The sequence below is a fragment of the Podarcis melisellensis genome, assembly GCF_964234715.1.
Source record: "Podarcis melisellensis genome assembly, chromosome: 3".
NCBI classification, from domain to species: Eukaryota; Metazoa; Chordata; class Lepidosauria; order Squamata; family Lacertidae; genus Podarcis; species Podarcis melisellensis.
Window position 1 is genome coordinate 105,310,994 of NC_138530.1, and position 27,080 is coordinate 105,338,073.

Consider the following 27,080-nt stretch of genomic DNA (forward strand, 5'->3'; position numbering starts at 1 on the left):
GCTGCACAAGAAAACAAAATGGATGACAGGGTAGTTTACAAATTGACTCCACTCCAAATGCTGCAGATATTAATAATGCCAAAGAGTGCACAGCATACCATGTTATTTTGAATCTAAAGGTGAGGGAAGACTGAAGAAAGGGAATCGATTACATCTCAGGAAGTCTAATGAGGGCAATGGAAGTAAAATCTGACATTTGTGTTAGACATAAAAAAAGTTCAACAATGGAGTTCTATTTCCACTATCACTGTGTACGAAAAGAGGGTTTATGCCTTGAAGGTGACAAGGGTGAAGTACAAACCAAACAGTGTTGGTTTTACAGTACAACGAAACCTGCTCTGACATTTTCGTATGCCGCTTGATTTACAGCCAATTTGACTAATGCCTTTAGGATGCTGTGGAAGAATCTGGTCTTCCTTGTCCATTCTCTGCAATGACTTCTACAGGGATCTGGGTAGCTGGAATACAGCTTTTCAGTTTTCATTTGTGTTAGTGTTTTACAGCCAGGAGTGTGGCCCTACCTGCAGCCCTCCAGATGTTTTGACCTACAACTCCCATGATCCCTAGCTAACAGGACCAGTGGTCAGGGATGATGGGAGTTGTAGTCCAAAACATCTGGAGGGCCAAAGGTTGGGGATGTCTGCTGTAAGTTAAGGGTGAATCAGCTGAATCACATTCTGCTTTGAAACTTGGCTGTGTAGGAGAGGTAGGTTTGAGGATGATCCATGCTGCATTTGAGGTCAAAAGGACTTAGATCCATTGTTCCACCACTAAGAAACATCCAGCTCCAATGTAGTGGTGAAGGTGGAACTATCTACAGCATAGGGTACCATACCATATAAATGCTGCTTAAATAACACATCTGTTAGGGGCATGGCTCTGAACAGCTGTAATCTCCTGGCATTCTGAAGCTTGAGTGAACATGGAAAGACCTTAACACTATAGGCGAAACCAGAAGCATTCCGTTAACTGATGTTATTTTCATTTTTTCTGCAGCTACCCTATTGGTACTGCTGCTTGTCTAGACCATGTATAGAAGCAGCAAAACAAGAGAGTGCTTTCCAAAATACGACCAAACACAACTCAGCTTGGAAGAAGCTACCACCAATACTGAAGGTGAATCAACACTATTGTTAATTCACTCCTCCAATGGAATCCTAACACTGCCACTGGGTCCACTCCAAGTAACTGCTCGAAATGACTGTGGGAGATGGCTACTCAGGGAATCCATATGGTAACATTTGCCACATTAGAAATAGACACATTTTGGCTCCCATCCCTCGGTGCAAGCCCCTAGTGACTGGCACATAATCCTCTTCTTGCTCAAACTAAGATTTTTATGAGCCAGCCAAGTGCAGAGAAACTATTCCAGATGGTGGAGTCTGCATGATTGGATGATCAGCTGCCCACTGTGTTAAGAGAACAGAGAGTCTTAGAAGAATTGTAGGAATGCGAGTGACAGTCTGAATAGCTTCAAGTTCAAAAAGGGGTAATATTCTGAAGAGATGGGTGAGGTTATGTCACATTATTATCAATGACTCCTTTGCCGATAAGTTCCTCCTGTCAAGGAGAAGATTTATTTCCGTACAGAGTTGTTCATCTCCTATCTTCTTTTCATACAACAGTGTCCTCTTTTTGATTGATTGCTGAATCCTATAACAATCTCCTATTGTTTCTGCTTTGTGTCACCTCAACAGAGGCTTTACACATCTTGCGGACTGTGCAAACAAGATGAAAATTGGGAGAACATGAGGGACCAGACTAACATGTCGAAAAGGCAAGGTGAAGTATCAAAGAGCTGTGAAGCAAAGTGGGTAGAATACGGACTCATTACCCAGAAATAATGGTCACTTATCCATGCACTGACCAGATTCAAACTCGCTTAACTGCAGCAAGGTGGTGGCCTGGTTTGCCCTCAGACCTTACCTGGGAATACTGGAACTTTGCAAAAATTGGTTGTAAACACAGTGTAAATCAGGGGTCTCCAACGTTCTTAGCACATTTGAAAATCTGAGAAACTGCTGTGGGTACCACAAGATATATATTTCAAAGAAAATTTAAAAAAAACCTGGTGATGCTCAGAACCTCTCCCCAGATTTTTATTGAAAAGTGACAAAGATATCTCACAAGGGTGAGAACACTAGTCATTGACTTGAACCAACTCCACTCATCCTCATTAGGAATTTCTGGTAATTCTGTGACCTGTATATCACAGGTTGGCCAGGTTCTATATATGTTCACTATTATTACTGACAAATCATCATAATCAAACGATTTTATTGAAGGGCTGTTATTCTGAGACAACTTCTCTCACCATGGACAAATAATACTTTGTCAACTATCTGCGGTCATTAAAACCCAGTAGTGATTGGTGCCTGACCTCTATCACTGTGATGCACCAGGAGGACAAGGGGTGAGATAGTGGCAAGGAGCAAACACACCAGCAGAGCCAATTTGGTGTTCCTGCTGGTGTATTTGCACCATACCAACTTTGCCAATGCCCCTCCTTTCCTCCTTGCCTTCTGGTATGCCATAGTGATGGCTGTGCCAGGAGTTCAGGTGAACAGCACTACCCAGACCCGCAAAGCACTACTGTTCAAACCTCATTTTGGGTTTCCAGGAAACTGACTTTTCATACACCCTGCATACCAGAGAGGACAATTCTCCAAAAGATAATAACCATGGAAACAGGGTGATGCGGCATGCTGGGTATCCAATGTTCCTCAATATTTATCCCCGTTAAATAAAGAATTGACGTGGCCTCATGCAGCTACTTTGTTATATTTGTTTGGAATTTCTATTGCAGCAAGATCCAAAACACCAACCAGTCTACTATAGAAAGCCAGAGTTGCTTTATCCTTGAACAGCATCACCTACCAGAGGGTGACATTCTTCTAGCAGAGGAAGAGATGGGAAGCAACAACACTCCACTGGCTCCTCCCTCCTTCAACTGTCTCCTGGCAGAAACTATTCCATCAGGCCACAGCTAAGAGAAAATTGGGAAGCGGGGACACTTTACTGGAATTAGTAAGAGACCACAAGCAAGGTCCTTGGGATTCTCTACCAGAACTAATTCCTCTGGTCCTAATAAGAATTTTGTAACTTTAAGAACCAATACCTGAGTTTGCTTGTCTTCCTCTTCCATTTTTAATTTTATGCCATTAACTTTTAGATAGTAAGTCCTAGAACAGGAGCCGTCTTGTTTTATTTATCTTATGTAAGCCACCACCATTACAGATAATGTGAAGAGGATGACAAACCATGTTGATTGATGCCTTCTTGGTTTGTACTAACTTTTCAATATGAAGCAAGTCAAATAAAGTGCTACCGTAATATTACTATTTTGCACTGGTACTTTAGCAATATTTTTTTTTAATCCAAGAGATACAGTAGCATGAGCTACGGCTTAGTTTCTGATAGCAGTGTTGTAGAAATAAAGATGGCTAGTCTTCTTCACAATCTGAAACATGCATTGTATTCTCTTCTCTGTCTTTGTACTTTCAGCAGGATGTTATTGCCATCTTCCAACTGTTTAAACAATGCAGTACCCAAGTGCAAAGCATTACCTAATCTCACAGAACAATACTAACAAACATTAATTTATGCAGCTTTAAGCTCCTTTCTTTTTTGCTGGTTTAGAAAAATTAATCAAATGTCTGACTGACAATTGACATAAACATTGTCTTGGACTGAATACTTAAAATTGAATGTCAGATTGTCAAAACAATTCTCAATTAAAGAACAGGACAATATTAAGTGGGACAAATAGCTACTGTGTTTTGTTCTGTTTGTGAAGAAAGGAGTCAAATATAATGAAGTCTACTCCTCTGTCATTGATAAAGTATTTTTACGTCTAATGTTTCTGTTTGTTCCTTTCTGTTTTTTTGCTATCAAAGCAGATGTCCTTAAATGATTGTGACAAAATGGGAAAGCTTCACATTCCTTAATTGTTTCTATTTTTATTAGCACATAAAAGGCAAAATCCTCCCGGTGAAAGAAATGGAAACAATTAAAATTCAGAACTGAACCTGTACCACCTGCTCTTTACATGCAATCTCAGCTTCTGCGTACATAATGCCTACAAGAAAATGAACAGGAACTGGCTTGCCTCCTGTTTCAGAAGGATGGACTGCATTATTCTTTCCTGCAGGCTGATAACTTATGTCTAAAACAGATGCAATAACCAGACCGTCCTGCAAAAGTACAATCCAGTTGGTGGTATCTCCTGCTGAGCAGCTGTCCAAAACCAATAAATAGTTCCTTCTGCTGTGATGAAACAGCGGTTTTGTGTCATCGATTCAGATATTGATAGAATCTCATTTTTGCTGATATGGTATTACAAAGGTCTCTCTGCATCCTGACACACCACTATTAGTGAAAGGTTCCCCCTGCAAAACTGTATAAAATTTGGCAGGAGCACTGCAAACAGAAAGGCAGGCTCCTCTACCCGTTTTTTTTGGTCTCTCCAGAAAGCAGCACCAAGAATGAATGTAATCGGCAGCACCGACGCATCTTGTAAATATCAGCCTCATCTGTAGAAGCCAACTTTATCCTCTCTTGTCTAATGAGCCAAATATTTCAGCCCTCGCAAAAGACATGAGGAGGAGGAACAAGGAATATGTCATCTTCTCCTGCACCTTCTCATGGTGGCCCAGGTGTTTCTTTAGGAAATATATAGCACAGAAATCCTCTTAGACTCTTCCACTTTTGATAGAATCTCTGGTGAAAAGTTATTCGGTTTGAGTTACATGTGTCATAAATACTTCATACGTTCTAAGCAATTTTGGAGATTATTGAAGGTAGTTAGTACTGAGCCTGGGTGGCATCTGGCTGGTCTACTGTGGATTGCAATGTAATTAATGTTATTTTACTGTGTTGATTTTATTGGAATTGTACAGTACGGTTGTGAAGCACCCTGGCATGCTGCAAATATGAGTAACGGCTTAAAATTTTAGTGAAAGGGGGACAGAAAAAGAAAAGAAAAGCCAGAAGCAAACTTTTGAAATTGGTAAGAAGCACATAAGGGACGCGGGTGGTGCTGTGGGTTAAACCACAGAGCCTAGGACTTGCCGATCAGAAGGTCGGTGGTTTGAATCCCCGCGATGGGGTGAGCTCCCATTGCTCGGTCCCTGCTCCTGCCAACCTAGCAGTTCAAAAGCACGTCAAAGTGCAAGTAGATAAATAGATACCGCTCCAGCGGGAAGGTAAACAGCGTTTCCATGCGCTGCTCTGGTTCGCCAGAAGCGGCTTAGTCATGCTGGCCACATGACCCGGAAGCTGTACGCCGGCTCCCTTGGCCAATAAAGCGAGATGAGCGCCACAACCCCAGAGTTGGTCACGACTGGACCTAATGGTCAGGGGTCCCTTTACCTTTACCTTTAAGAAGCACATGCTAGATTTCTTCCACAGTCACAACATCCTGTTATAGTGGGTCAATCAATAGAGTTTTAAAAAGGGAAATCTGCATTAATTTTGAGAAAAAAATGAGTAGGAGACTCAACACACCTTTCCACCTTTCTCCCCAATATCTGTGGCATTTGTGCCATCAATCTGTTTGGAAAGTTATATGCACTTTTAAGAAAACCACAAGAGTAGAAAAAATACAAAGCCTTGCAGAACTGCAAAAAAGGAAAGACAACACCATTACAATAGCTGAGGTTGCTTTTTATCAAAAGGTGACAAATTCTCCAAAGGATTAAGCTCAAAAGGCTTTAAGCCAAGCTGGTCAAAGTGTATATTCTGCCCTGTTGTATTCTATTAGTCTTTTCTATGCTCACACTTTCAAATCTAGCAAAGAATAAGTTGACAGTAAAATGACAGTGAGATACATTCTCCAGTCGCCGCATAGACTATGGTGCAATATGAAACTGTCAGGGAAACTTATGTCTGTGTATACACGTGTTCACAATGAAATATGATCTCCCTAAATTTGAGGCTGTTGATTATGATTAAAACTTGGCAGAGCAAAACAAATTCAGCATGTACCACCATCCATGAAGCATGATGACTGTTGCTTAGGATTGACAGGTTTCCTAAGTCTGCTGCCAAACGGCAGTGCCTTGGAGTTTCAAGATAGTACCTGCTGAAGCTGGAAGTGCTTACACATAAAGAGATCACAACCTTGCCTTTCTAGGAAAGGTACTACAGAAGTAGTAGACATATCTCAAACGATCTCAAGCAGCAGAGATAGGAAAAATCCTCCCCCCAAGGCAGGGTTGGGGAACCTTTGGGTGGGATTCAACTAATAAATCCCATGAGTTGAAGCCATGCACAAGGACTTCTGTTTGTACAGGGTTTTCCCCTTTCCTCCCACTGTGTTGCCCCTAAATTCGGGTTGGGGGTGTCAAGAGAACCCCCAGAAAAGTGCACTTAGGGTTGGGAGTGTTAGAATTCCTGCTCCATGATTGCAGTCATGGGATTGTTGTCTATCACATGACGATGTATGTTTTGACACCACAAAGTGGGAAGTGACGGAGACAGGATGTTTGTATCACTGTGTTCCGTGAAGTGGGCCTATTGTCCTTTGTTCTTTCTCTTTGCTGTCTGATGCTAGAGAGAGAGGGAGCCATGTTGCAGTGCTCCGTGTGTGCTTATATGTAAATAAAATAGATTAGCCAAAATGCTGAGTTGCTGAGTTCTGTTACACAAGCTGCAAAGACTCTGCAGATCCCTAAGTGTGCCAGTGTCAGTTGGCATCGGTCGCTGTGATGTTTGGGCTGAAGAAAGCTTTCGAAGCTCCTGAACGATTGACCAGGAGGGAGAGAACATGCCAGTTGGGCATGTGTCTCTGCCAAGGTCCTACTTGAAGGTAGGATGAGCTGACAGGGAGGGGGGACATTTCCTCTGCCAAACAAAAATATTTGCCCTGATGAAACAATCACCTTAGTGCAACGTTGAAGCCCTCCCTTTGGCCCTCCAGTTGCTGCTTATCCACACATTGATCATCCCTGATCATTGGCCGGGTTTCATGGGAGTTGCAGTCGAACAACAAATGGGCAGGAGGGAAGGTCCTCTTTTTGATCACAGGCCTATGGCCCCCAGAGGTCGCTCATGAATAAATGCACGTCTTGTTCTGACTGTTCTTCAGTGCAGAATGTTTGCCCACTTTCCCATCTCTGTTCAAAATGCATCTAGTATACCTTCATTATGTGTCCGCTTTTCTGTCACTCCCGCAGCAAGAGCAAAGTGCTAAGATTGGAAGAATGTAAAGAGTGATGTGAACACCTGGGAAGGAAGTTGGGGGATAAGACCTGTGGAAAAAACAGTGTTTCGTTCTGTGAGTCTGCTCTTTTCCCAGAATTTCCTGAGAAGGAGGCTAAAATTCTCAAACGGCTTTGTTATAAATTGTAAAAAAGGTAGGCAGAATCAAACCACCTTAAATATAGATTTTGTAAGAAGGGGAACATTGTCTCAATATAAGTACTCTCCAGCCCGCACAGAAGCTTATGCTGTGTGGATAAAAATGTGGATAAAAATTTGCCCCGCTCTCCTTCTTTGGTGAATAAAAGGATTTTGGAATATTCCATGGTTTCCTGGGGGAAAATCAGTTTTTTAGGAGACTAGAATAGAATAGATTTTTGTGAATTATTATCAGATCACGTGTAGAAATATTTCTTTCTCTCACTTCAGGCCACCATATTAGTTAATGTTGGTTAGATAGGAAATAAATTATGGACCTATAATGCAGTATTAATGCTATTCATCAACAGACTGGAAACAGCAGTACTTTTTTTATTCCATCAGTCAACAACATGGCAAGCAGCATCCACAGCAAAATACTTCATTAGAACAAGCTACTCTTTCAAATCATTAATAAAACTTTCCAGTCAGGTACTTGGCCTTGGGGGAATGAAGAGGAAACGGCACAGGTTTCGGTTGTCATCAATCTTCGGTGAGCAATGGACAGGGGTCGAACATACATGCTTGTTTAAGGGTGTAAAAAGAGTTGATTTGCAGTAGCTTTCATCTAATCTTTCGGAGAAAACTCAAAGGAATTTTGTGCTATTTGTTTATCTGCCCTGGGGGCACCTCTTAGGATGTTTCTAAATGGAGGACTTTGAACATTTAAAGCTGCCTTATACGGAATCAGACTTTTGGTCCATGGTTTCTACCCTGACTGGCTGTGACTCTCCAGAGTTTCAGAAAGGCTTTTCCCCCAGTCCCACCTGGAGATCTTAGGGATTCAACCTGGGATCTTCTGCGCACAAGGCAATTTCCTATTGCGTATCCCTTCAAATGCCACACAATGGCGTCGACATTCCTCACACTTCCAAGCCATACAGGGGCTGTGCTCATCCTAAAGGCCAATCACAGGTCAACCCAGTTATAGCACTACAACCTTGCATTATTCACCGTCTGTTCCTTGACTTCCTGTATCGTACAACGTTGGGAACGTGCTCTTCAAGTGCAAATTTAGGAAGTCTCAGATAGGCTTTTGTCAATGATCAAATGAGGCAACTCAAGAGAGTTAATGAGTTTCCGTGCTGCAGAATCATCAGTGTGCAGAAGCCAAAGAGATCTATGTCTCATTCCATGGTTTCTTGAATCCCTTCTCATCGCCATTGCCTCTCTTCCATCCATAATGAGTGGCAGACTTAAAGGGATGGATGCAATTAAATTGCCTGAGGCTTTGCCAAGAGAAGATGGAAAAGATGAGTGAAGGGGATACAGCTGAAAAGTATTTTGGATATAATCCCAGTGCTTCTGATTTTTGTGTAAAGCATTTTTCTTGAAGTGAATGTGGAGCTGCTCTTAAATTTCTGTAGAAGTTACTTTAGTGAGAATGGTATTATTTTACTTACAGCAATTAATGTGGACGTAGCTGCCTTTTCTTGAAGATCTTGTTGGTCTGACTAAGTACATGTACCCTGCCTTGGGCCAATAAGAGGAGGAAATAGTTTCACCACAGCTGAAATTAATTTTGGAAATGTTTCTCAAGCAAATTGTCCTAATTCAACTCTCCTTGAAGTAAATCTCCTTATTAGATTCCCTGTACCCCCTGCACCCTCCATTAGATTAGGGCTGCAATCCTAAACACATTTAGCCAGTGAGTTATTTATTTTCATCACTTCAATAACCACCCGTTCAACAAAGTCCTCTGGGAGGTTTACAAAACAAGTTTTGGTCACACTGACCTTAGTGAGACTTGCTTCCAAGTAAGCACTATGCTGCAATTTTTATTTTTTAAAAAAGTGTAGCATTTGTTTTATTTTTTGTTTCACATGTGTTTTCGGGTTGAGTTCAGCAACCGCGCAATGCAATTGTTTAACCATCCAGTGACTTGCATGGGTCCACTTTGTGTGGGACACATTTGAATGAATTGATAGGGCATGTTAGCAGTGTTTATAGACTGCTCCAAACAAACAGGAGCTTAGCTGCATGCCATGTATGGAGTCAAAACAGGATCTCTGGCTAATGGTTTGGGGGAACAGGGCCAGAGCAAGTGGTGCAGCCCATGTTTTGTATCCAGACGGTCCCATCCCAGGTTCCATACCCAGCAACTCCAAGGAAGGTAACTTAAGTAGCAAGGCTGAAATATCTGTCTGACATGCTGGACCACTTCTAGCCAAAGCATCATGCTTGGTATAGGCCTATGTATCAGGACTGCCTGGTACATAAAAAAAACCAAACGCACAGAAAAGCTCAAGATACATGTTGACCAACTACACGTAGTTGTTATCCCTGAGAAACATAGAAAATAACAGGATATATTTATCCGAAAGTCTTCAAACTTACATAACCCTTTAAAAATTAGCTGCTGAAGGTGAATACATCGAAACAGGGCCCTGTCCTGGCTTCTAATCCATAATTGACTTCTGACTTCTGCTCTATGATTGAAACTGAGTCTTCATCTGCAAGCTGATAAATTATAAGGATCAACATTATTGTCGAGTGAAAAAGAAAAAATCTTTGTAACAAATTATTGTGTTATACATAGCTATATGAGTTTGAGTTTGTAATCTCTGTTAGAGTTTGTAATCCCTACTTGAGTTTGTAATTCTTGTCAGAATACATACTTTTGAATGGATTAGTTTTTGTTACTATTGACTACTGACTTGTGAGTAGGGACCTCTCCCACTATTGAAACTTACATTGGCTTGAGTTCTTGGTGTGCTTTTTTCCTGGTATATGTACCAGGACTGCCTATGTACAAGGCAACTCCACATGTTTACATAAATGCATCCAGATACTCAAGATATTCTTGAAATTCCTGATGCCCAGAAGCCAGTAATTAACCCTTTTATAGATTCCCTGTGACTTGTAGCTAGTTGGTTTTTTTAAAACTGTATTCAGTATTTGAGCTAAGTGTTCATTGTGACAATAATCAGATGTACAGAAGCTTGCATGAAATGTGTTTTGTTCCATTAAGCCAAACCTGAGAGAGTTAAACTTCTCCACTGAGCCTAGTACACTTTGAATCCAAGTCAATCTGGCATATTTTTCACAAATCAGCTATGCCTAATCCCCAAAAGGCAGTAATTACCCCCTCAGCATCCTCAGAAGTGGGATTTATTTAAGTTTTACTGCTCCGTCCTATAAGCCTCTATGCAGGGCTTGAGCGCTGATAGATCTTTGCTTATTGCCCAATCCCAACCCCAGTGTCAATGTAGGAACTAGCCAAGCCCCCCAAATTTCAGCTTCAAAACATAGCATCTGACTGACCAGCGATTAAGTGCACAGGGGGTAGTTCTCCTTGATGAAGGTTCAGAAAGGTGTCTTTGCCCCCCTTGCCAAGGATTATGTGCTGTTTTACCTGCAGCAGTTTAAAGCAGAGTTTGTGCTACTGCAGATAAAGTAGACTCGCAGGATCAGTCTGCACCTTGATAGTCTCTTATTTTTAGAAAGAAAAAATGCCAAGCTAAAAAAAAAAAACACCCTTTCCTGACATTAACTTTTCTAATACTACATATATTTGAATCCTAGGTAGAACAGATGGTGAAATATAATGTATCCGCTGGGAGCTAAATGGAATTTACCAGCTGTAGGGGACAGTAAAGTATTAGAAGGAAAGGTACAAATAGTGAAAGTAGATTCGGTTCAACTTGCTTTTGATGAGGCATAAAATAAAATGTAAATAATTTCTGTTCAGAAGAAATTAGCATAATGGTTTTGGCATTTGCAACAAGAATAAGCCTGCGTTTTCTAACCTAGATTTGCAAGCGAAGGAGAAGTCACACCATTTACCTGAATTTGCAGGAAGGATTATATCAATTCTATTATCACTGACAGTAATGAAACACAGCGCTGAGGCCATTAGCATTGTGCACAATAAAGAGGGTGTGATTAGTCTCAACTTGGATTCGCAACGCAAAAAAATTAAAAGAAAATGCCACGAAGCTGGATATGAGCAAAGGAAAAAGCAAGTGCTATTAACCCGAGCTTCCACCACAGAAAAGTGTCAATATTACAAACAGGTTTGCAATTAAATCAGTGTCAATGGAGCTGACAAAAGAAGTTCATAATTAGGAAGATGTAGTTATCATTGACCTGGATTTTCCACAAAGACCATAACTAGGTTTTAATTTCAAAACATCTGATCTCTGCATCTCACAAAGGAAGGCCTCGTTGTTATTAGCCCTTCATGATTAGAGAATGCTATTATGATTCCAGAGACGACTCTTGCAAATGGGTAGCTGGGCGCAATGAAGCCACATGCTAAATGTGAAAATTGAACTTTATGCTAAGTTTCACACAGTGCAAACCTAACCTCAGACCAACACGGCCATTTCTGGGAGTCTTGGTGCATGAAATTTGAAAAGAGTGTTTGCTTATTACCTTTTACAACCTGATTTTCCGCAGCACTTTTAGCTCGACTGTAACAACATGTCCCCTCCGCAAGACAAGATGTCCATTGCCAAAGCCACTCGGCAAGCGTGTCTTTAGAGTGTATCCCCCCCTCCCAAAGAGTGGCCTAGCTGTGGACTGATCTGACCAGGAGGAACTTGTTAATCTGGACCCCACCAACAAATACCCTTCTGGGAATTGTGGGGCCTTTTCTATTGCCACACTGCAGTCAGCTCTGCAAGAAGATACCAGGACTGGGTGTGGGTGTTGATGGCACTGCATACTTGGTCACTAGGGTCACATTAGCAAAAAGAGGCCTCCGACACTTTGGCCAGGGATAAAAGAATAACCTATAATTCTAATCAGAACACAATATGGATCCAAGCCAAATGTATGCCTATGGCATTTTGATGCCACCTGGGAAATTTCCTTTTCTAAATCATCCTACCTGGGTTTTGTGTTTTTTGCCACACCCCTCTAAGTCAAAAGTAGACACAAAGGGGGGGGAGGCATATTTATCCACCTAGTTTTCAAGGGCGCATGGACACATAGAACTTGTATCAAGTATTCAAAAGCAAAAAACCAAGACACACAAAACAGCACAATACTAGATTTAGGATTAATCATGAGGGACGCGGGTGGCGCTGTGGGTTAAACCACAGAGCCTAGGACATGCCGATCAGAAGGTCGGCGGTTCAAATCCCCGTGACGGGGTGAGCTCCCGTTGCTCGGTCCCTGCTCCTGCCAACCTAGCAGTTCGAAAGCACGGCAAAATGCAAGTAGATAAATAGGTACCGCTCTGGTGGGAAGGTAAACGGCGTTTCCGTGCGCTGCTCTGGTTCGCCAGAAGCAGCTTAGTCATGCTGGCCACATGACCCAGAAGCTGTCTGCCGGCTCCCTTGGCCAATAAAGCGAGATGAGCACCGCAACCCTAGAGTCAGCCACGACTGGACTTAATGGTCAGGGGTCCCTTTACCTTTACACTGAAATACTAAAATAGTGGGGGGGGGAGACACCAAAACAACCCCATAACGCAATAGCATATAACGTTTAAGGATTTGGGGGTGGGGTGGAGGGAATTGTCAACTAATGAAATGGAGAGGCACTCAACACAGCAACATTTTCTTGTAGGGTCTCACTTGTCTTAGTAGAATTTACCAGCTTACCTTTTTCTTCCCCTTTGTTTTCTTGATTAGTTCTATCTACCTCGGGTGCCTGTGGTTTCTCTTCTTGTATGGTCTCCTCCTGGGTTATCAAAGTCTCTGAACAGAACAAAACACAGAGAATACAGACCATAATAAACACAAAGACACCACTAGTCAAGTCATTTTATTTTCGGCTGGAAGCCGGCCAGGGTGGCTGGGGAAGCCCAGCCAAATGGACAGGGTATAGATAATAAAATATTATCATTGAAAATGATATATATGCCCACCATGTAGTTCTCGTTTAACCTAGGCAGCAGTTTTTCATCGGACATTGTCAATCTAGTGAATTCAAGAGAACCCTCAGCGAAATAAAGCTAACATATTGAACATAAACTGTGAAAGTAAGTCGCATTGAAACTGATGACTTGAGTTTTTAGTGCAAGTTCTTCGAGATAATTGTTTAGTTATGCTGATAAATATTCCAGGAGAAAAATATTTAATTTCAAGGTAACTAGCATATAACATGATATGTGAGAATAAAGAAATGACAGAGTAAGGGCCAAATCATCTAGCACAAAGCTGTAACAACATCCACAGATTTAGCAAGAAGAATACATCAGCTTTCAAGCCTCTCACTTAGATGTCATCGGGATATTAATTATTTCCTGTTCTCATTCCGTACCAGACAACTGAAGAAACAGATGTTTGTTGCAAAAATGTACAATAAACTTGTTAAAATATTTTTTTAAATGTAGCCTTCATCATTTTGGAATGTTTTTTCCTGTCTTGCTCACATTCTTAAAGTACAAAAAGTACCTTCTGCTTCCATGTAGGAGACTTGAGAATCTGTCTGAGTGTTCATTTCAACCTCTGTGGATTCCTCTTGGTGTCCTGTTGGCATAAAGATTGGAAGATTATACCAATATGATACTTAAGTGCGCATACAATTTATAATCAAAACTAATCATAAAAACAGAAAAGAAATGGAAAAGCATACCACTTATCAGAACATATCTAAGTGAAATTCAGAATTTCTGTGATTGAGAATAATGATCATATTGAATGATGCCAAGTTCCAATCAGCTATAAAAAAAAATAAATCTAAAATTCTCCAGTAAAGAATTCATTCTATTAAGCAGTAATGAATAAATGACACTTGCATTATTAAAAAATAAAGAAAACTACAGTCATTATCTTCTCAAGACTCAATGAGGTTACGTTATGACCTTGGATCAATATTGTTATAACAATTTAACTGGAAGACCTGTTTCTTTTTTGCTTACATTAGAGATTATGCTACTCAAATTGAATGGTTGCAGCAGCTATTCATTGAAGTTTATGGATGTTTCCCCGAGGCATCAATAACCATGTGAGGGAAAACTTGACTTTTATAGCTAGGAAAACTTCTATGGTCCCATCTGATCAATTACTAGGATTCTGGGGAATATTTTGATCGAAAGCATACCGTCAGCTTGATCTTGTTCACAGACTGCATGAGGCATTGGGTTATGTTCTTGTGTAGCTTTGGCATCTTGGGAGGATTCTAATAAAAATAAAATAAATAAAACTGAAGCGGATTCTCTGTTGAACAAGCTTTAAACCGAGCTTCTGATGAATCCAAAGGTCAACACAGCCTCCTCCCCACACAAGCTCACACACGCTTCTTACCCCAACTGGGCACATGGGGATGTCTAACTCTCCTGGTGCATTAATATCCTATTGCACCTCCTTGCTGCCCAGTGAATTGGTGATAGGAACAAATTTGGAGTGTACAGATTGGTTAGTTGGTTGGTTGGTTGGTTCTGCAGTCTTTTTAGATATTTCCAGCACTTATTGGATCACAGGGGAAAGAAGTGCATGATGGGATCTCAGCAATCCCATCATGCCAATCTCCTCCAGTTAGCTGCTGCTGACAACATCTGAGCAGTGGGCCGATCAATCAGCTGCTTCCAGTGCAAATAAACTGGGCAGTGCAGGTCTGCAGGTATATCAAACTCAGAAACGTCACTTTCATAAACTTGTGGTTTATGAAATTTTATCCAGTGGTGGGCAGCGGGCCAAAGAATCAGCATCCTAAACCTGCCAAAAACGATCAATGCGGGATATGTGAGAAACCTGGGTAGTTAACATCTGATCCAAATTTAATAATCTGTAAAGCAGGTATGCATTGAAAGTTTGTGATTTTAATTAACTGCAAATAATTCCCCAAGGCAAATATTTAATTACCTACACAGCTTCTTTGCAATAAGTTTACAAAGTCAACTTTTGAAGTAGAACTGTTATGTATACACATTTTTCAAATTATCTATGTTAAAGCTCCTCAAACTAATCCACTGCGTTTTATTAATCTTATTCAGAATTCTAAATGGTTTCTGCTAATACTATCAAAATAATAGAGAGAGGGAAAGAGAGAGATTTCAGAATTAAATCACGGAAGCGGGGGGGAAAGCCGAAAGGCTGTCCAGGCAGTCTAAACAAGCCAGACAACAGTCTGCTAAAAGCAGTGAGCAGGTGTACTGCAGAAAGTTGCCTGCCGAGAAAATAACTCCAGAGTATTGAAACAAGCAAAATCAAAGGAAAGGACAAAAGAAAGAAAATGAATCAGGCACACCATAAATTTTAGCTGATAAGATAATGTTTTACCAATATGTAATCAATTCATGAATTAGACATTAATGAAAAAGTTGAGAATAATTTTGGCAGCTAGAATAGACATTTATTCACGCCTTGATCCCAAACCTATTGGTAGAAAGCTGCACCAATTCAAAGCACCAGTTCAACTACTGAGTGGCAGATGCAACCTTTTAATATGATCCATGTTCTATGTTGTTTTAATTTAGTGTTAATAAAATTATTGTGTGTAGAAACTACCTGTATACATTTTGATATAAATACATTGCATACATACATAAAAGGTAAAAAGGTAAAGGACCCCTGGATGGTTAAGTCCAGTCAAAGGTGACTATGGGGTCCGGCTGAGATATATACAGGGCCTGGATAAAAAAATCCCACACAACTAGTTTGCTTTTCTCACTCCCTGTGTCTCATGGCAAGCTTTGTCTTGAAATGATGAAGAATGTCTAAAGCAGTTTGTGATAAGACATGTGGGTTTGCTCTTCAAAGGAGAAATGTTAAAACGCAGAGAGAGTGCATGTCAAGTACTGTAGCACTATGGATCACAACTATGGATTTCATAGTAATATTTAGAGTGCAAACATTCTTCTTCAGATTCTAAAATGTCAGCAACCTGCCTGAATTCCGGTGGAAAAATATTCAGCTTTCACATCCTCATTCTGTCTTTTGCGGTATAGTATGTGAAGTATTTCCAGCAACCGACACTTTCCCATTTTGGACAGCTTAGAATTGAACAATGTTCATTAGATGGTCCATTACTTGTAATCAGTCACAATTAGAATTCAAGACAGCAGGGTAACTGTGGCAGAGCGCATGCTTTCAATGCATGAAATCCACTGCATTCTCTCTCTCAGAGAGAAGCAGGTGATTATGAAGACCTCACTCTGCCTAAAACACTAGGCAGCTGCAGCTAGTCAGAGCAGACAATACTGGACTAGATCAATATTCTGACCTATCAACATTAATTAAATCATACTATGTGCTATTGGGACGCAGGTGGCGCTGTGGGTTAAACCACAGAGCCTAGGACTTGCCGATCACAAGGTCGGCGGTTCGAATCCCTGCAATGGGGTGAGCTCCCATTGCTCGGTCCTGATCCTGCCAACCTAGCAGTTCGAAAGCACATCAAAGTGCAAGTAGATAAATAGGTACCGCTCTGGCGGGAAGGTGAACGGCGTTTCCATGCGCTGCTCTGGTTTGCCGGAAGCAGCTTAGTCATGCTGGCCACATGACCCGGAAACTGTATGCCAGCTCCCTCGGCCAATAAAGCGAGATGAGTGCCGCAGCCCCAGAGTCAGTCACGACTGGGCCTAATGGTCAGGGGTACCTTTACCTTTACCTCGGGTTAAGAACTTAATTCATTCCAGAGGTCCGTTCTTAACCTGAAACTGCTCTTAACCTGAAGCACCACTTTAGCTAATGGGACCTCCTGCTGCCACCACGCCACTGCCGCACGATTTCTGTTCTCATCCTGAAGCAAAGTTCTTAACCCGAGGTACTATTTCTGGGTTAGCGGACTCTGTAAGCTGAAGCGTATGTAACCTGAAGCGTCTGTAACCCGAGGTACCACTGTATAGAAAAAAATATTAAAAATGTCCAGTAGCACCTTAGAAAGCTTATACCAAGAACAAACCTAGTTGGTCTCTAAGGTGCTACTGGACAATTTCTTAATTTTTTAATGTTGCTTCCGTTCATTGAGGTTTGCTGGCATCTGTTTATGCACAGCTCTCTGAAATGCACAGCATTTCACTTGGGTTGAGGTCTGGACTTTGCCTTTGCCATTGCAGCAGCTGGATTCTGTTCTTTTTCAGCCATCCTGACCTTCTGCTTACGAACTAGTACTAGCAGATATGTTCAACCATCACAACCTTTATGGCAGGCATAGGCAAACTCGGCCTTCCAGTTGTTTTGGGATTACAATTCCCATCATCCCTGACCACTGTTCCTGTTAGCTAGGGATGATGGAAGTTGTAGTCACAAAACATCTGGAGGGCAGCGTTTGCCTTTGCCTGCTTTATGGTCTTGTAGGTACCAGAAAATTTTCTTTTAAATAATGTACAATTTACAGACTGACCCTTTCAGTGATTTATGTGTTTTATGCAAGCATCTCATAAAATTCCTTTTATGGGGCGGCTATATAAATGCAGTTTAAAAAATAATAAATAAACAATACCCTTACTCTTCCTAATTCCATATTCTTTCCCTGCCTTTTAGTTTACTTCATATTTATACACATTAGTGAGAGAATTAGTTTAATTTTTTTCCTGGTATGTGTGTGATGCATTGCAAATCGCTAACATGGGGTAATTCTTTGTAAGGGCTACTAGTCCTGAGATAATTACACTGAACGTTATAAATAAGTGTAATATAATAGCATTCTAAGCTACAATAGAAGATTCTCAATTTTATTTTACATATATACTGTGTCTGAAAGAAACTTTGGAGAGCCAAGGCAATGTTATTTAAGCTTCCAAGAGTGCTATTACATTGCTATGCAGATTTTGACTTTCAAAATTGTTAAGGTCAAGACTATATTGAAGACTCTCCTCCTCCTCAAATGCAAATATTAAATCAAATATTCAAGCCTAAGGGCCCAAGGATAGATTTACTTTTAAGATTAACAGGAATAAAATAAAGGAAGCTAGTAAACCCACATTCATAAAGAAAATCCAGTTAATGGAAAATGTATGACAAGTGTAAAAAAGATTAGCTTCAATATATATCATGGAAAGGGCCTCTTATAGCTCATGCGAGGTAAGGTCTTCAGCCCTATTCCAGCAGGCCAAAAACAGTAGCAGAAGATGTAATACAGCTGGTGGCTGTTATCTATAAAATACATATATACATATTGTTGACAAGGTCTCACTCCTGTCAACAAACCTATAGTGTAGATGTTATTTCCAAAGGAAATTATTTCTTTGTATTGCTATGCCACAGAGAACCAAAGTTATCTGGGAAGTGATGGTGGCATGGTGCTCTATCCTGGCTCTTGAAAAATGCATTCGTTCATCATGAGCATCCAGGTTGCAACAACTCTGCCCCTAGAACAGGGGTCAGCAAACTTTTTCAGCAGGGGGCTGGTCCACTGTCCCTCAAACCTTGTGGGAGGCTGGACTATATTTTTTTGGGGGGGGAGGGGGATGAATGAATTCCTATGCCCCACAAATAACCCAGAGATGCATTTTAAATAAAAGGACACATTCTACTCATGTAAAAACACACTGATTCCCGGACCATCCACAGGCCAGATTTAGAAGGCGATTGGGCTGGATCCGGCCCCCTGGCCTTAGTTTGCCTACCCATGCCCTAGAATTGCACCACAGCTCTTTTATATTTATAGTATCCCCTGCTCCTGGAAGGAGGAGGAGGAGGTTAATCTGTTGCAAACTTGGTTTTAACAGTGTTAAAGATAATTGGTAGGTTTTCTGTCCTGAAAGGAGGGGGTTAGGCAGTTGTGATCAATAAATACAGTCATACCTCGGGTTACAGATGCCTTGGGTTGCGCGATTTCGGGTTGCGCATTGCGCAGAACCCGGAAGTACTGGAATGGGTTACTTCTAGGTTTCTGCGCATGCGCAGAAGCACTAAATAGCGCTTTGCGCATGTGCAAAAGTGCTGAATCGTGACCCGCGCGTGAGCAGATGCGGCACTGCAGGTTGCGGACGCTGTGGGTTGCGAATGTGCTTCCCGCACAGATCACATTCACAACCCGAGTGGCCACTGTTTTTGCTCAAAAACCTTTCCAAGAGGACAAACGTGTGAGCCAATTGTGGGGCATCTCTCCCTCCTTTCCCCTAAGGTCTAGGGTAGTAGATGTGGTTCTCTTCCCCACACCGATAAGGCTTAAAAGAACCCTCTGGGAATAGGTTAGACAGAAAAAGACTGTCTCAAGGCCTCCTAGCAATCTTCCTGGCCAAGTGGCTCCCCTAAGTCTCACATTGCCTCATACCAAAATATGCAGCAAAGATCCTTAAGGAGCATGAGGAGATGAGAACATTTCTCAGTAGAACAGACATATTTTTGCATCCATCTCTTGAATGGTTGGGAAGAGGTGCCAACAACATAGCCCCCTCCTTTCTTCCTTCTCTATTTAATGCCAGCCAGCCAGGCTGCCCTTTCCACAAGGTGGACTGAGGCGGCAGAAACCAAGGGTGCCAATGTGAGCCCTTCCACCATACCCACTAGACAAGCGGGATCCGGTGAGATCTCACAAGAGCCCTTTGAAATCTTGTAAGATCTCACTGGAATTTGCCACTGCACAACCCTGACAAGTGAGGCTTTGGCAAGGGAGCAAGCGGGGTAGGGACACAGGGTGGCATTTTCATATTTTGCCTTGGGTGGGGAAACGAGATGGGCAGCCCCTGCCCGACAGATTTTATGGGAATACTCTGCCATTTGTTCTTCAAGAGTAAGGAACTATTCCTTCCCTCACTGCGGGAACTGAGGTTACAGGGAACCAGGCAGAGGGCCTTCTTGGTGGTGGTGCCCGCCCTGTGGAACACCCTCCCATCAGATGTCAAGGAAATAAACAACTATCTGACTTTTAGAAGACACCAGAAGGCAGCCCTGTTTAGGGAAGTTTTTAATGTTTGATGTTTTATAGTGTTTTTAATATTCTGCTGGGAGCCGCCCAGAGTGGCTGGGGAAACCTAGGCAGATGGGTGGGGTATGTATGTATGTATGCATAAATAAATATATATAATAATAATAATAATAATAATAATAATAATAATAATAATAATTCCTTGCTAGGGAAGCTGCCATCTGGAAGGATCCTTAGATTTTATTTTGCCATTAGTACCTATGCACATCAGATCTCCATTGCTCAAAACAAATTATGATAGGTCCTATCTTAAAGGGCTGTCAGTTAAAAAGTTATGGGGAAAATGTTTAACTGGTGGACAAAGCGTGTTCTCCTTCATGGAGAGCACGTGTTGCGGTGGGGGCCGCCAGGTCACTCCAAAGTTGGAGGGCGGGCTAATTGATCGTTGGCCACTGATGCGATTGGGGCTTCCCTTGTTGTTGGGAAGAAGTTAATGTTGCCATTTATTGATTGACAGCCAGAAATGCTAAAACTCCTTGCACGAGGCTAGGGCTTCCTCTTTTCGCCCGTGCAGTGGATTGCCCGTCCCTCCCTCCCTAGAATAGGGTTGTTCGCTTTGACCTTGCTATGCCTGTCATGGGGTCGTCTGCTTTGGAGCGGGGGCCTGGTAGGAATTTTGTCCATCTGGCTGATTGGCTGGGGCCATTTGGTTTTTGCCTACTGCGTAGCAAATCGTCACAACTTGTAAGGTTGCAGTTAGGCATTGGTTTATGGTTTGGTTGGTTGAGGGGCATGGATTGGCTGTGCCTGCCCCTCTAATGCTGCTGCTGTAAGGGATTCCTTTAAAGGAATTGGGGGCTAACTATTGCTTGTCCACTCTGTCAAGGGGGCTCGGGCCATAGCAATGAGCTCCTGGTTGCATTTGGGGTGAGGGCAGGTTCCCTGCTCCGCGTAACCCCCAAGTGTATTCCCCCATTCTGACTTTCGCATCATGCGGAATGTCAGTCTGTCCCCCATGGTGGGGGCAGATAGTCGCAACCAATGCCTACGCAACCACTCACAAATTTGTATTTTAATAAAGTTGTGGCCAAAATTATGCCAAAAATCTCAAACAAAAATTTCTGTGTGATGTATGAGTTATTGGGGTGGACCTGGGGACCTCGACACGCAACTTCAAGGCAGGACAATACTAGAAATTTACATGAATTCAGCCACATAGTTCAAGAACAGAACTATAATGAATATTTATTTATAGCTTTTCCAAATGCATTCTCTGCAACCATAGACAAAATCAAACCTAGTGGTTTTTTTCTGGGGGTACTCAAGGGTACACAGTACCAGAACCTTTCTGCCCACAAACATGTTAAAAGTGTGGCACTTACTGTAACAACTTCATGTTTTTTTCCTTTAAAAAAAGCAATGAACAAACCTATCACCACCAACAGAAGCATAGTACTTCTGTTTCTGCTTTATTAGATTACTCCCTTTCATCCTAGGCAGCAATGCTCAAACATAAAATTAACAAAGCCTTATGAAGCAGGGCTGAATATAAAGTGGATTTATGTTCACTTCCCCAACTAGGCCCTGTATGTTTTATTTACTTATTTCTTTTTTCTAGTGTGTAACACACCCAGGTTTTGCACACAGCACGAGTGAAACACCTTGTTTTAGCTAGTAAGAAATGAAAAGAGTGGTAAAGTTGGCACTTAGGAGCAAAACTGATTCATTGCACTCGATTTGTAAGTAAGATCCTGTGAAAAAACTGGATATTTCTGTAGGAAAAGAAATCAGCCAGTCACCCAAAATTACAGATAATGGTGCGCACAGAAGTTGATGCATGATTGAAGTATTCTTGGGCCTCATAAACTGAGGAAAATGTATTACAAAATGTAGTAGTAGTATAAAATGGAAGTTTATAAGATATTCTTGATTTCTGACTTCAGATTATTTTTACAGTTTTCATTCTTTCATTTTAATCCATCTTTATGATGGGTTAGATTTGTCTCTACTAATATATACAATATATACATTGGTGCAAGTGATGAACTGATATAATGGATGGTGTCTATTTCCATGGGTGTGGATTATAAAACTTGATATAGAAGAGTAGCTCTATGGATCATTCAGAAGAGCAAAGGATGAAAGTCTCCTCTACAAACTGTATGGAGTTAGGGGTGGGAAAATTATACTGTTTTTAAAAAGGGTACCATTTATTGTATTCTTTGGATACCAAATTATTGGATACCATTCTGCTGCGAAAATATAATTAAGGCATTATTCTCTGAAAACATAAAGTATAAAACAGCATGTGGAAGATAGGAATGAATCATTCATAATTGTTCTGGTTTTTAGGCCATTTTTCATTTGGAAGTTTATTCATCTTATTTATATTAAAAATTATAGGTTACTTTTCAGTCACAGAGCCCGCAGAGTGACTTACAGTAAAATCATAATATTTCATAAAGCAATTCCTAAAACAAACTACAAACACACAGCACTAGTCCATCACTTATTGAAATAAGAAGAAACTTTTTTCTCAGAAAGTCAGGTAGAATAAAAAACATCTTTGCAGATCTCTTAATGACTGGGGAAGAGGGAACCTGTAGAGATTCTCCAGGGAGGCAATTCCAGCATACTGGAACTACTAAAAAATATCTATTTCTGTTTCCTAGTATTCTTTTTCCTGTGATGGTGGCACCTGAAGCAACATTGTTCTGGTAGAGAATATGTTCTCCTTAAACCTGAGGGCTTAAAGGATAAAACCAGCACCTTGAATTTAGCCTGGAAATAAACTGGAAAATGGTGAAGCTAAGTGATGCTTACATGTTCTCTGCAGCAAGTACGGGGGGGGCGGGGGGAGAGAGATGAGCTGCTTCGTTCTGGACTAGCTGAAGTTTGAAGTTTCCAAATTGTTATTAAACAGAAAGCCTGAAATCAAGTATAGTTCAATATTTAAGTCAATACAACATCAGAGCGCACATTACAGTGGCCTGGTTGTTTTTCTGGCACACCAGCTGAAGCGCTAGTCATTCCTCTTGGCTAGAAACCTGAACATGAATGTATCAGTTTCAGGTGCACTCCCAAGGTGCGTGCGTGCAAGAAAGTACAACCCCATTCAGGACCAGTCATATCTACCAAATTTGGGTTGGCCATGCCCCCCTAGCAACAGAATCTCCATTTTGATTGTGCTGGGTTTCAATTACTGGAGAACTAGAGTATACTTATGGCACCATGTTCAAAATCCATGAGTAAGTTTGCCCGGTGGTTTCACACACATGTTAAAGAACATGGGGGAGGGATGGAAATTTGCATAATTTCTTAGGAAAGTCCTCAAGGTCCAGAGCTGCTGGCATCACCTTTCACCTACTGATCTGGTAGGAGTGGAACAAATGTAAAACAGCATTTCTGACTTCAAGCCAAGCCTATCTAGGTGGCCCATAAAGCTACCATAGTCCAGACAGGGGCCGCCAACCTTTCTGGGCCCATTGACATATTTGCAAACTGGAAAACTTTTGTGGGTACATCTGTACACACCCTACAGCCAAGCTACACCCCAATATATTATATTGGCTAGAATAGAAAGCTTCTTTCAATACTCATTTCAGTGGTGGGAACCCTGTGGGAAAGGCTTCTGTGGGCATATTATTTGCCCATGGGTATGATGCTGTGGGTTAAACCACAGAGCCTAGGACTTGCCAATCAGAAGGTTGGCGGTTTGAATTCCCGCGATGGGGTGAACTTCTGTTGTTCGGTCCCTGCTCCTGCCAACCTAGCAATTTGAAAGCACATCAATGTGCAAGTAGATAAATAGGTACCGCTCCAGCGGGAAGGTAAACGGCATTCCATGTGCTGCGCTGGCTCGCCAGATGCAGCTTGTCACGCTGGCCACGTGACCCGGAAGTGTCTGCGGACAGCGCTGGCTCCCGGCATATAGAGTGAGATGAGCGCACAACCCTAGAGTCTGGCAAGACTGGCCCGTATGGGCAGGGGTACCTTTACCTTTACCTTTTTACCTTGGTCAAAAAAGGAAGTTGGAAACAGACCTATAATTTCCTAGCATGACGGGAAAAAGGGAAGGTTTTATTAGCCGCAGTCTGATAAAAAAACTGCCTTTTTTTTTTAAAGAAACAAAAGTTACAAGTATGACATGAAAGCATTTTGCCACTTGAAACAACCAGTGATTGTCAATGGGAAGCAAAATAATGTTCCTTTATTCTACAAAGAAAATCTATCACAGTCTGCTGTAGAAGACTAGACATTCACATGAAGGAGCCAACTCAGTACTGCAGTGTCTAATGATCTTGTATGTCATTCTATGCTGACCTGAAGAAATGCTGAAATAAAGTTTGCAAACAGATCACCTTTGAAATAAACCAGCAAGCAAATACAGAAATGAAACTTGAAAACAATATAAAGGATGAATGGCAGATGCCACAGTAGCCACTCTTAGTTTTCAGTAGATGGCAGTTTTTCCATCATTGAGGGAATGGGTTTTAAATAGCTTCGCCATCTGGTTTGGAAAGGTCACCACATTCATGAAGGTTGTTTATGAAAGAAAAGAGGACAAATGACTCACCAACAAATGGAAGGGCATAAGGAAAGTTGATACAATATGAGGAGAAAATTGGGAAGAGTAACACATTAAGAGATCTTGCCTATTATATTTTATTGTTGAAAGTAACAACTAGAATTTTTGCTGCGTTTCAACAGTAAGATTTTAATCAATGTATTATTTATTTTAATGGCAGGGTTACTAAAACTGCAGTGAAAAAGGAAGATGGTTGTTTTAGTACTATGTTGTCTTCCGACGAGATTGGATCCTAGGAGTGCCAAGAATGCAACCAATTTTCATTGTGCAAACAATTATGACATAATACACCATGCCAAATTCTTGCTGGGGTAAGGTAGGGACTCACAAAAGTACATGATGGGTCAGAGGTAAGAAGAGGTTTCTCCTCTGCTTCCCATAGTCTTCAAGGAGCAGGACAGAGAGAAGGAAAGAGCTCTCCTTCCTTCCTTTGCATTCCAGCCAGATGGGCGGTGGTATAAATAATAAATTATGAGTATTAGTATTTCCCCTTTCCCTGAATATGCACAAGAAACTGGTAGGTGTGGCAGGTGGTGAGAAGGTAAGCTGTGAGACCAGAGAAAACTGGCACTAAAACTGAGAAGGGGAATCTTTTTAAGTCCAGACGGATTCTAATCTCACCAAAACTCCAAGGGCCAAGTGGGAGGGAACCAAAGTCCAAGTGAGCAGAATCCACATACAGTGGTACCTCAGGTTACATACGCTTCAGGTTACATACGCTTCAGGTTACAGACTCCGCTAACCCAGAAATAGTACCTTGGGTTAAGAACTTTGCTTCAGGATGAGAACAGAAATCACACGGCAGCAGCGGGAGGCCCCATTAGCTAAAGTGGTGTTTCAAGTTAAGAACAGTTTCAGGTTAAGAATGGACCTCCGGAACGAATTAAGTACGGAACCAGAGGTACCACTGTAGTCAAAAATAAGAGCCACAAATAAACCCTCCAGCTTCAAACATTTTCCAACAACCTATAGAAACCTCCCCTCTTCTAATTTCCCTTTCCCATTTCTTTCTTACCATTGGTGATACTATTTTCCTTCTTGGATGTATCCATTTTCACAAAAAGAGCACACAGATGACTTCCTGGGTGAGTAATAACTACTGAGGTAGGGACTTATGTGCATCATCTCCATGTAGATGGTGCACAGAAGGAGATTTGGGTGTCACTGCTTGCCCATCTAATCAGCCTGAGAACCTCCCAGGTTGAGTAGAAGAATGAACAGCCAAGCCTAGAATTGTACTTCATTGCTAATCAAGTTCAGCACATTATCTTGTTTATCTTGGATGACATGTCAAAACAACAGGACTCTTTAGGGACAGAACTTAATAACGGTGTCTACAGCCTACCCATTCTTAAAAGGTAAATTCAGGACAGGTCTGAAAATACAAAACAGGTCTTTGCCTGTGCACATGGAGGCCATTTTGGGTGGTATGCAGCAAAGTGTCTGGAACACAACTCTCCATTACTTTGGTAAAGATTCTCAGGCTGCTTGCTAAGGGGAAGTGTGGAGGTCTGTTCTCTTTCCAGATCAAGGGAGGGAGAATGGGACCACTCATAAGAATATGACAGGCAAACCTTAGATGTGACATCATGCACATACACTTAAAATGCAATGACCAAAGCTCAACTTAATAAGGAAAGTTTCAGCTTGTAGCAGCAAGGATTTGAGGGCTTTTGCCCTCTGAGTTGTTGTCATTTAGTCGTTTAGTCGTGTCCGACTCTTCGTGACCCCATGGCCCAGAGCACGCCAGGCACTCCTGTCTTCCACTGCCTCCCGCAGTTGGTCAAACTCATGCTGGTAGCTTCAAGAACACTGTCGAACCATCTCGTCCTCTGTCGTCCCCTTCTCCTTGTGCCCTCCATCTTTCCCAACATCAGGGTCTTTTCCAGGAAGTCTTCTCTTCTCATGAGGTGGCCAAAGTATTGGAGCCTCAGCTTCAGGATCCAGTGAGCACTCAGGGCTGATTTCCTTCAGAATGGATGCGTTTGATCTTGCAGTCCATGGGACTCTCAAGAGTCTCCTCCAGCACCATAATTCAGAAACATCAATTCTTCGGTGATCAGCCTTCTTTAGGGTCCAGCTCTCACTTCCATTTTGCCCTCTGAGTAGCGGTTCCTAAATCATCTCCTCTGCGGTAGCTATGCAGTAGTTATTTCAGTGGGGCCACAGAACTGCAGTTTTGACACTAGTGCTGAAAAGCAATGGCTTTGGAAGCCATTTTGGGTCATATTTATTCAGAGGACCAGGCTTTCTTTTGGGGGGGGGGGAATAGTTATCTCACTATTTGAGAGGAGTGGCGTGGCTGGCAATGCACCAAGGCAGCTCTGACACAGTCCCAGTTATTTAGTGGGGTAGAAGAGCTGAAAAAAACAGTTCACATCTGACA

General features: G+C 41.7%; 1 protein-coding gene and 1 long non-coding RNA gene across 10 annotated transcripts in view; one reads left to right on the top strand and one right to left on the bottom strand.

Moving 5' to 3' along the window:
- The window catches only part of LOC309367340, a 68,386-nt gene extending 63,746 nt beyond the window's left edge, over positions 1 to 4,640 (top strand). Inside the window, exons 2-4 of one of the 3 annotated variants that reach the window (XR_014167058.1) lie at positions 1,698 to 1,810; positions 2,807 to 3,046; positions 3,967 to 4,640. This is a non-coding gene — a long non-coding RNA (uncharacterized lncRNA). Of the gene's footprint in view, positions 1 to 1,004; positions 1,117 to 1,697; positions 1,811 to 2,806; positions 3,339 to 3,966 lie in introns of those variants that run through there. The other 2 variants (XR_014167060.1, XR_014167059.1) reach the window with 2 other exon arrangements.
- The window catches only part of MACROD2 (mono-ADP ribosylhydrolase 2), a 987,478-nt gene that overhangs the window by 48,271 nt on the left and 912,127 nt on the right, over positions 1 to 27,080 (bottom strand). For all 7 annotated transcript variants that reach the window (XM_081906344.1, XM_081906343.1, XM_081906345.1 and 4 more), the window contains 3 exons: positions 14,395 to 14,472; positions 13,746 to 13,820; positions 12,951 to 13,046 (listed from right to left, as the gene is read on the bottom strand). In XM_081906344.1, coding sequence (XP_081762470.1) covers positions 12,951 to 13,046; positions 13,746 to 13,820; positions 14,395 to 14,472 — 249 coding nt within the window. The remainder of the gene's footprint in view (positions 1 to 12,950; positions 13,047 to 13,745; positions 13,821 to 14,394; positions 14,473 to 27,080) is intronic.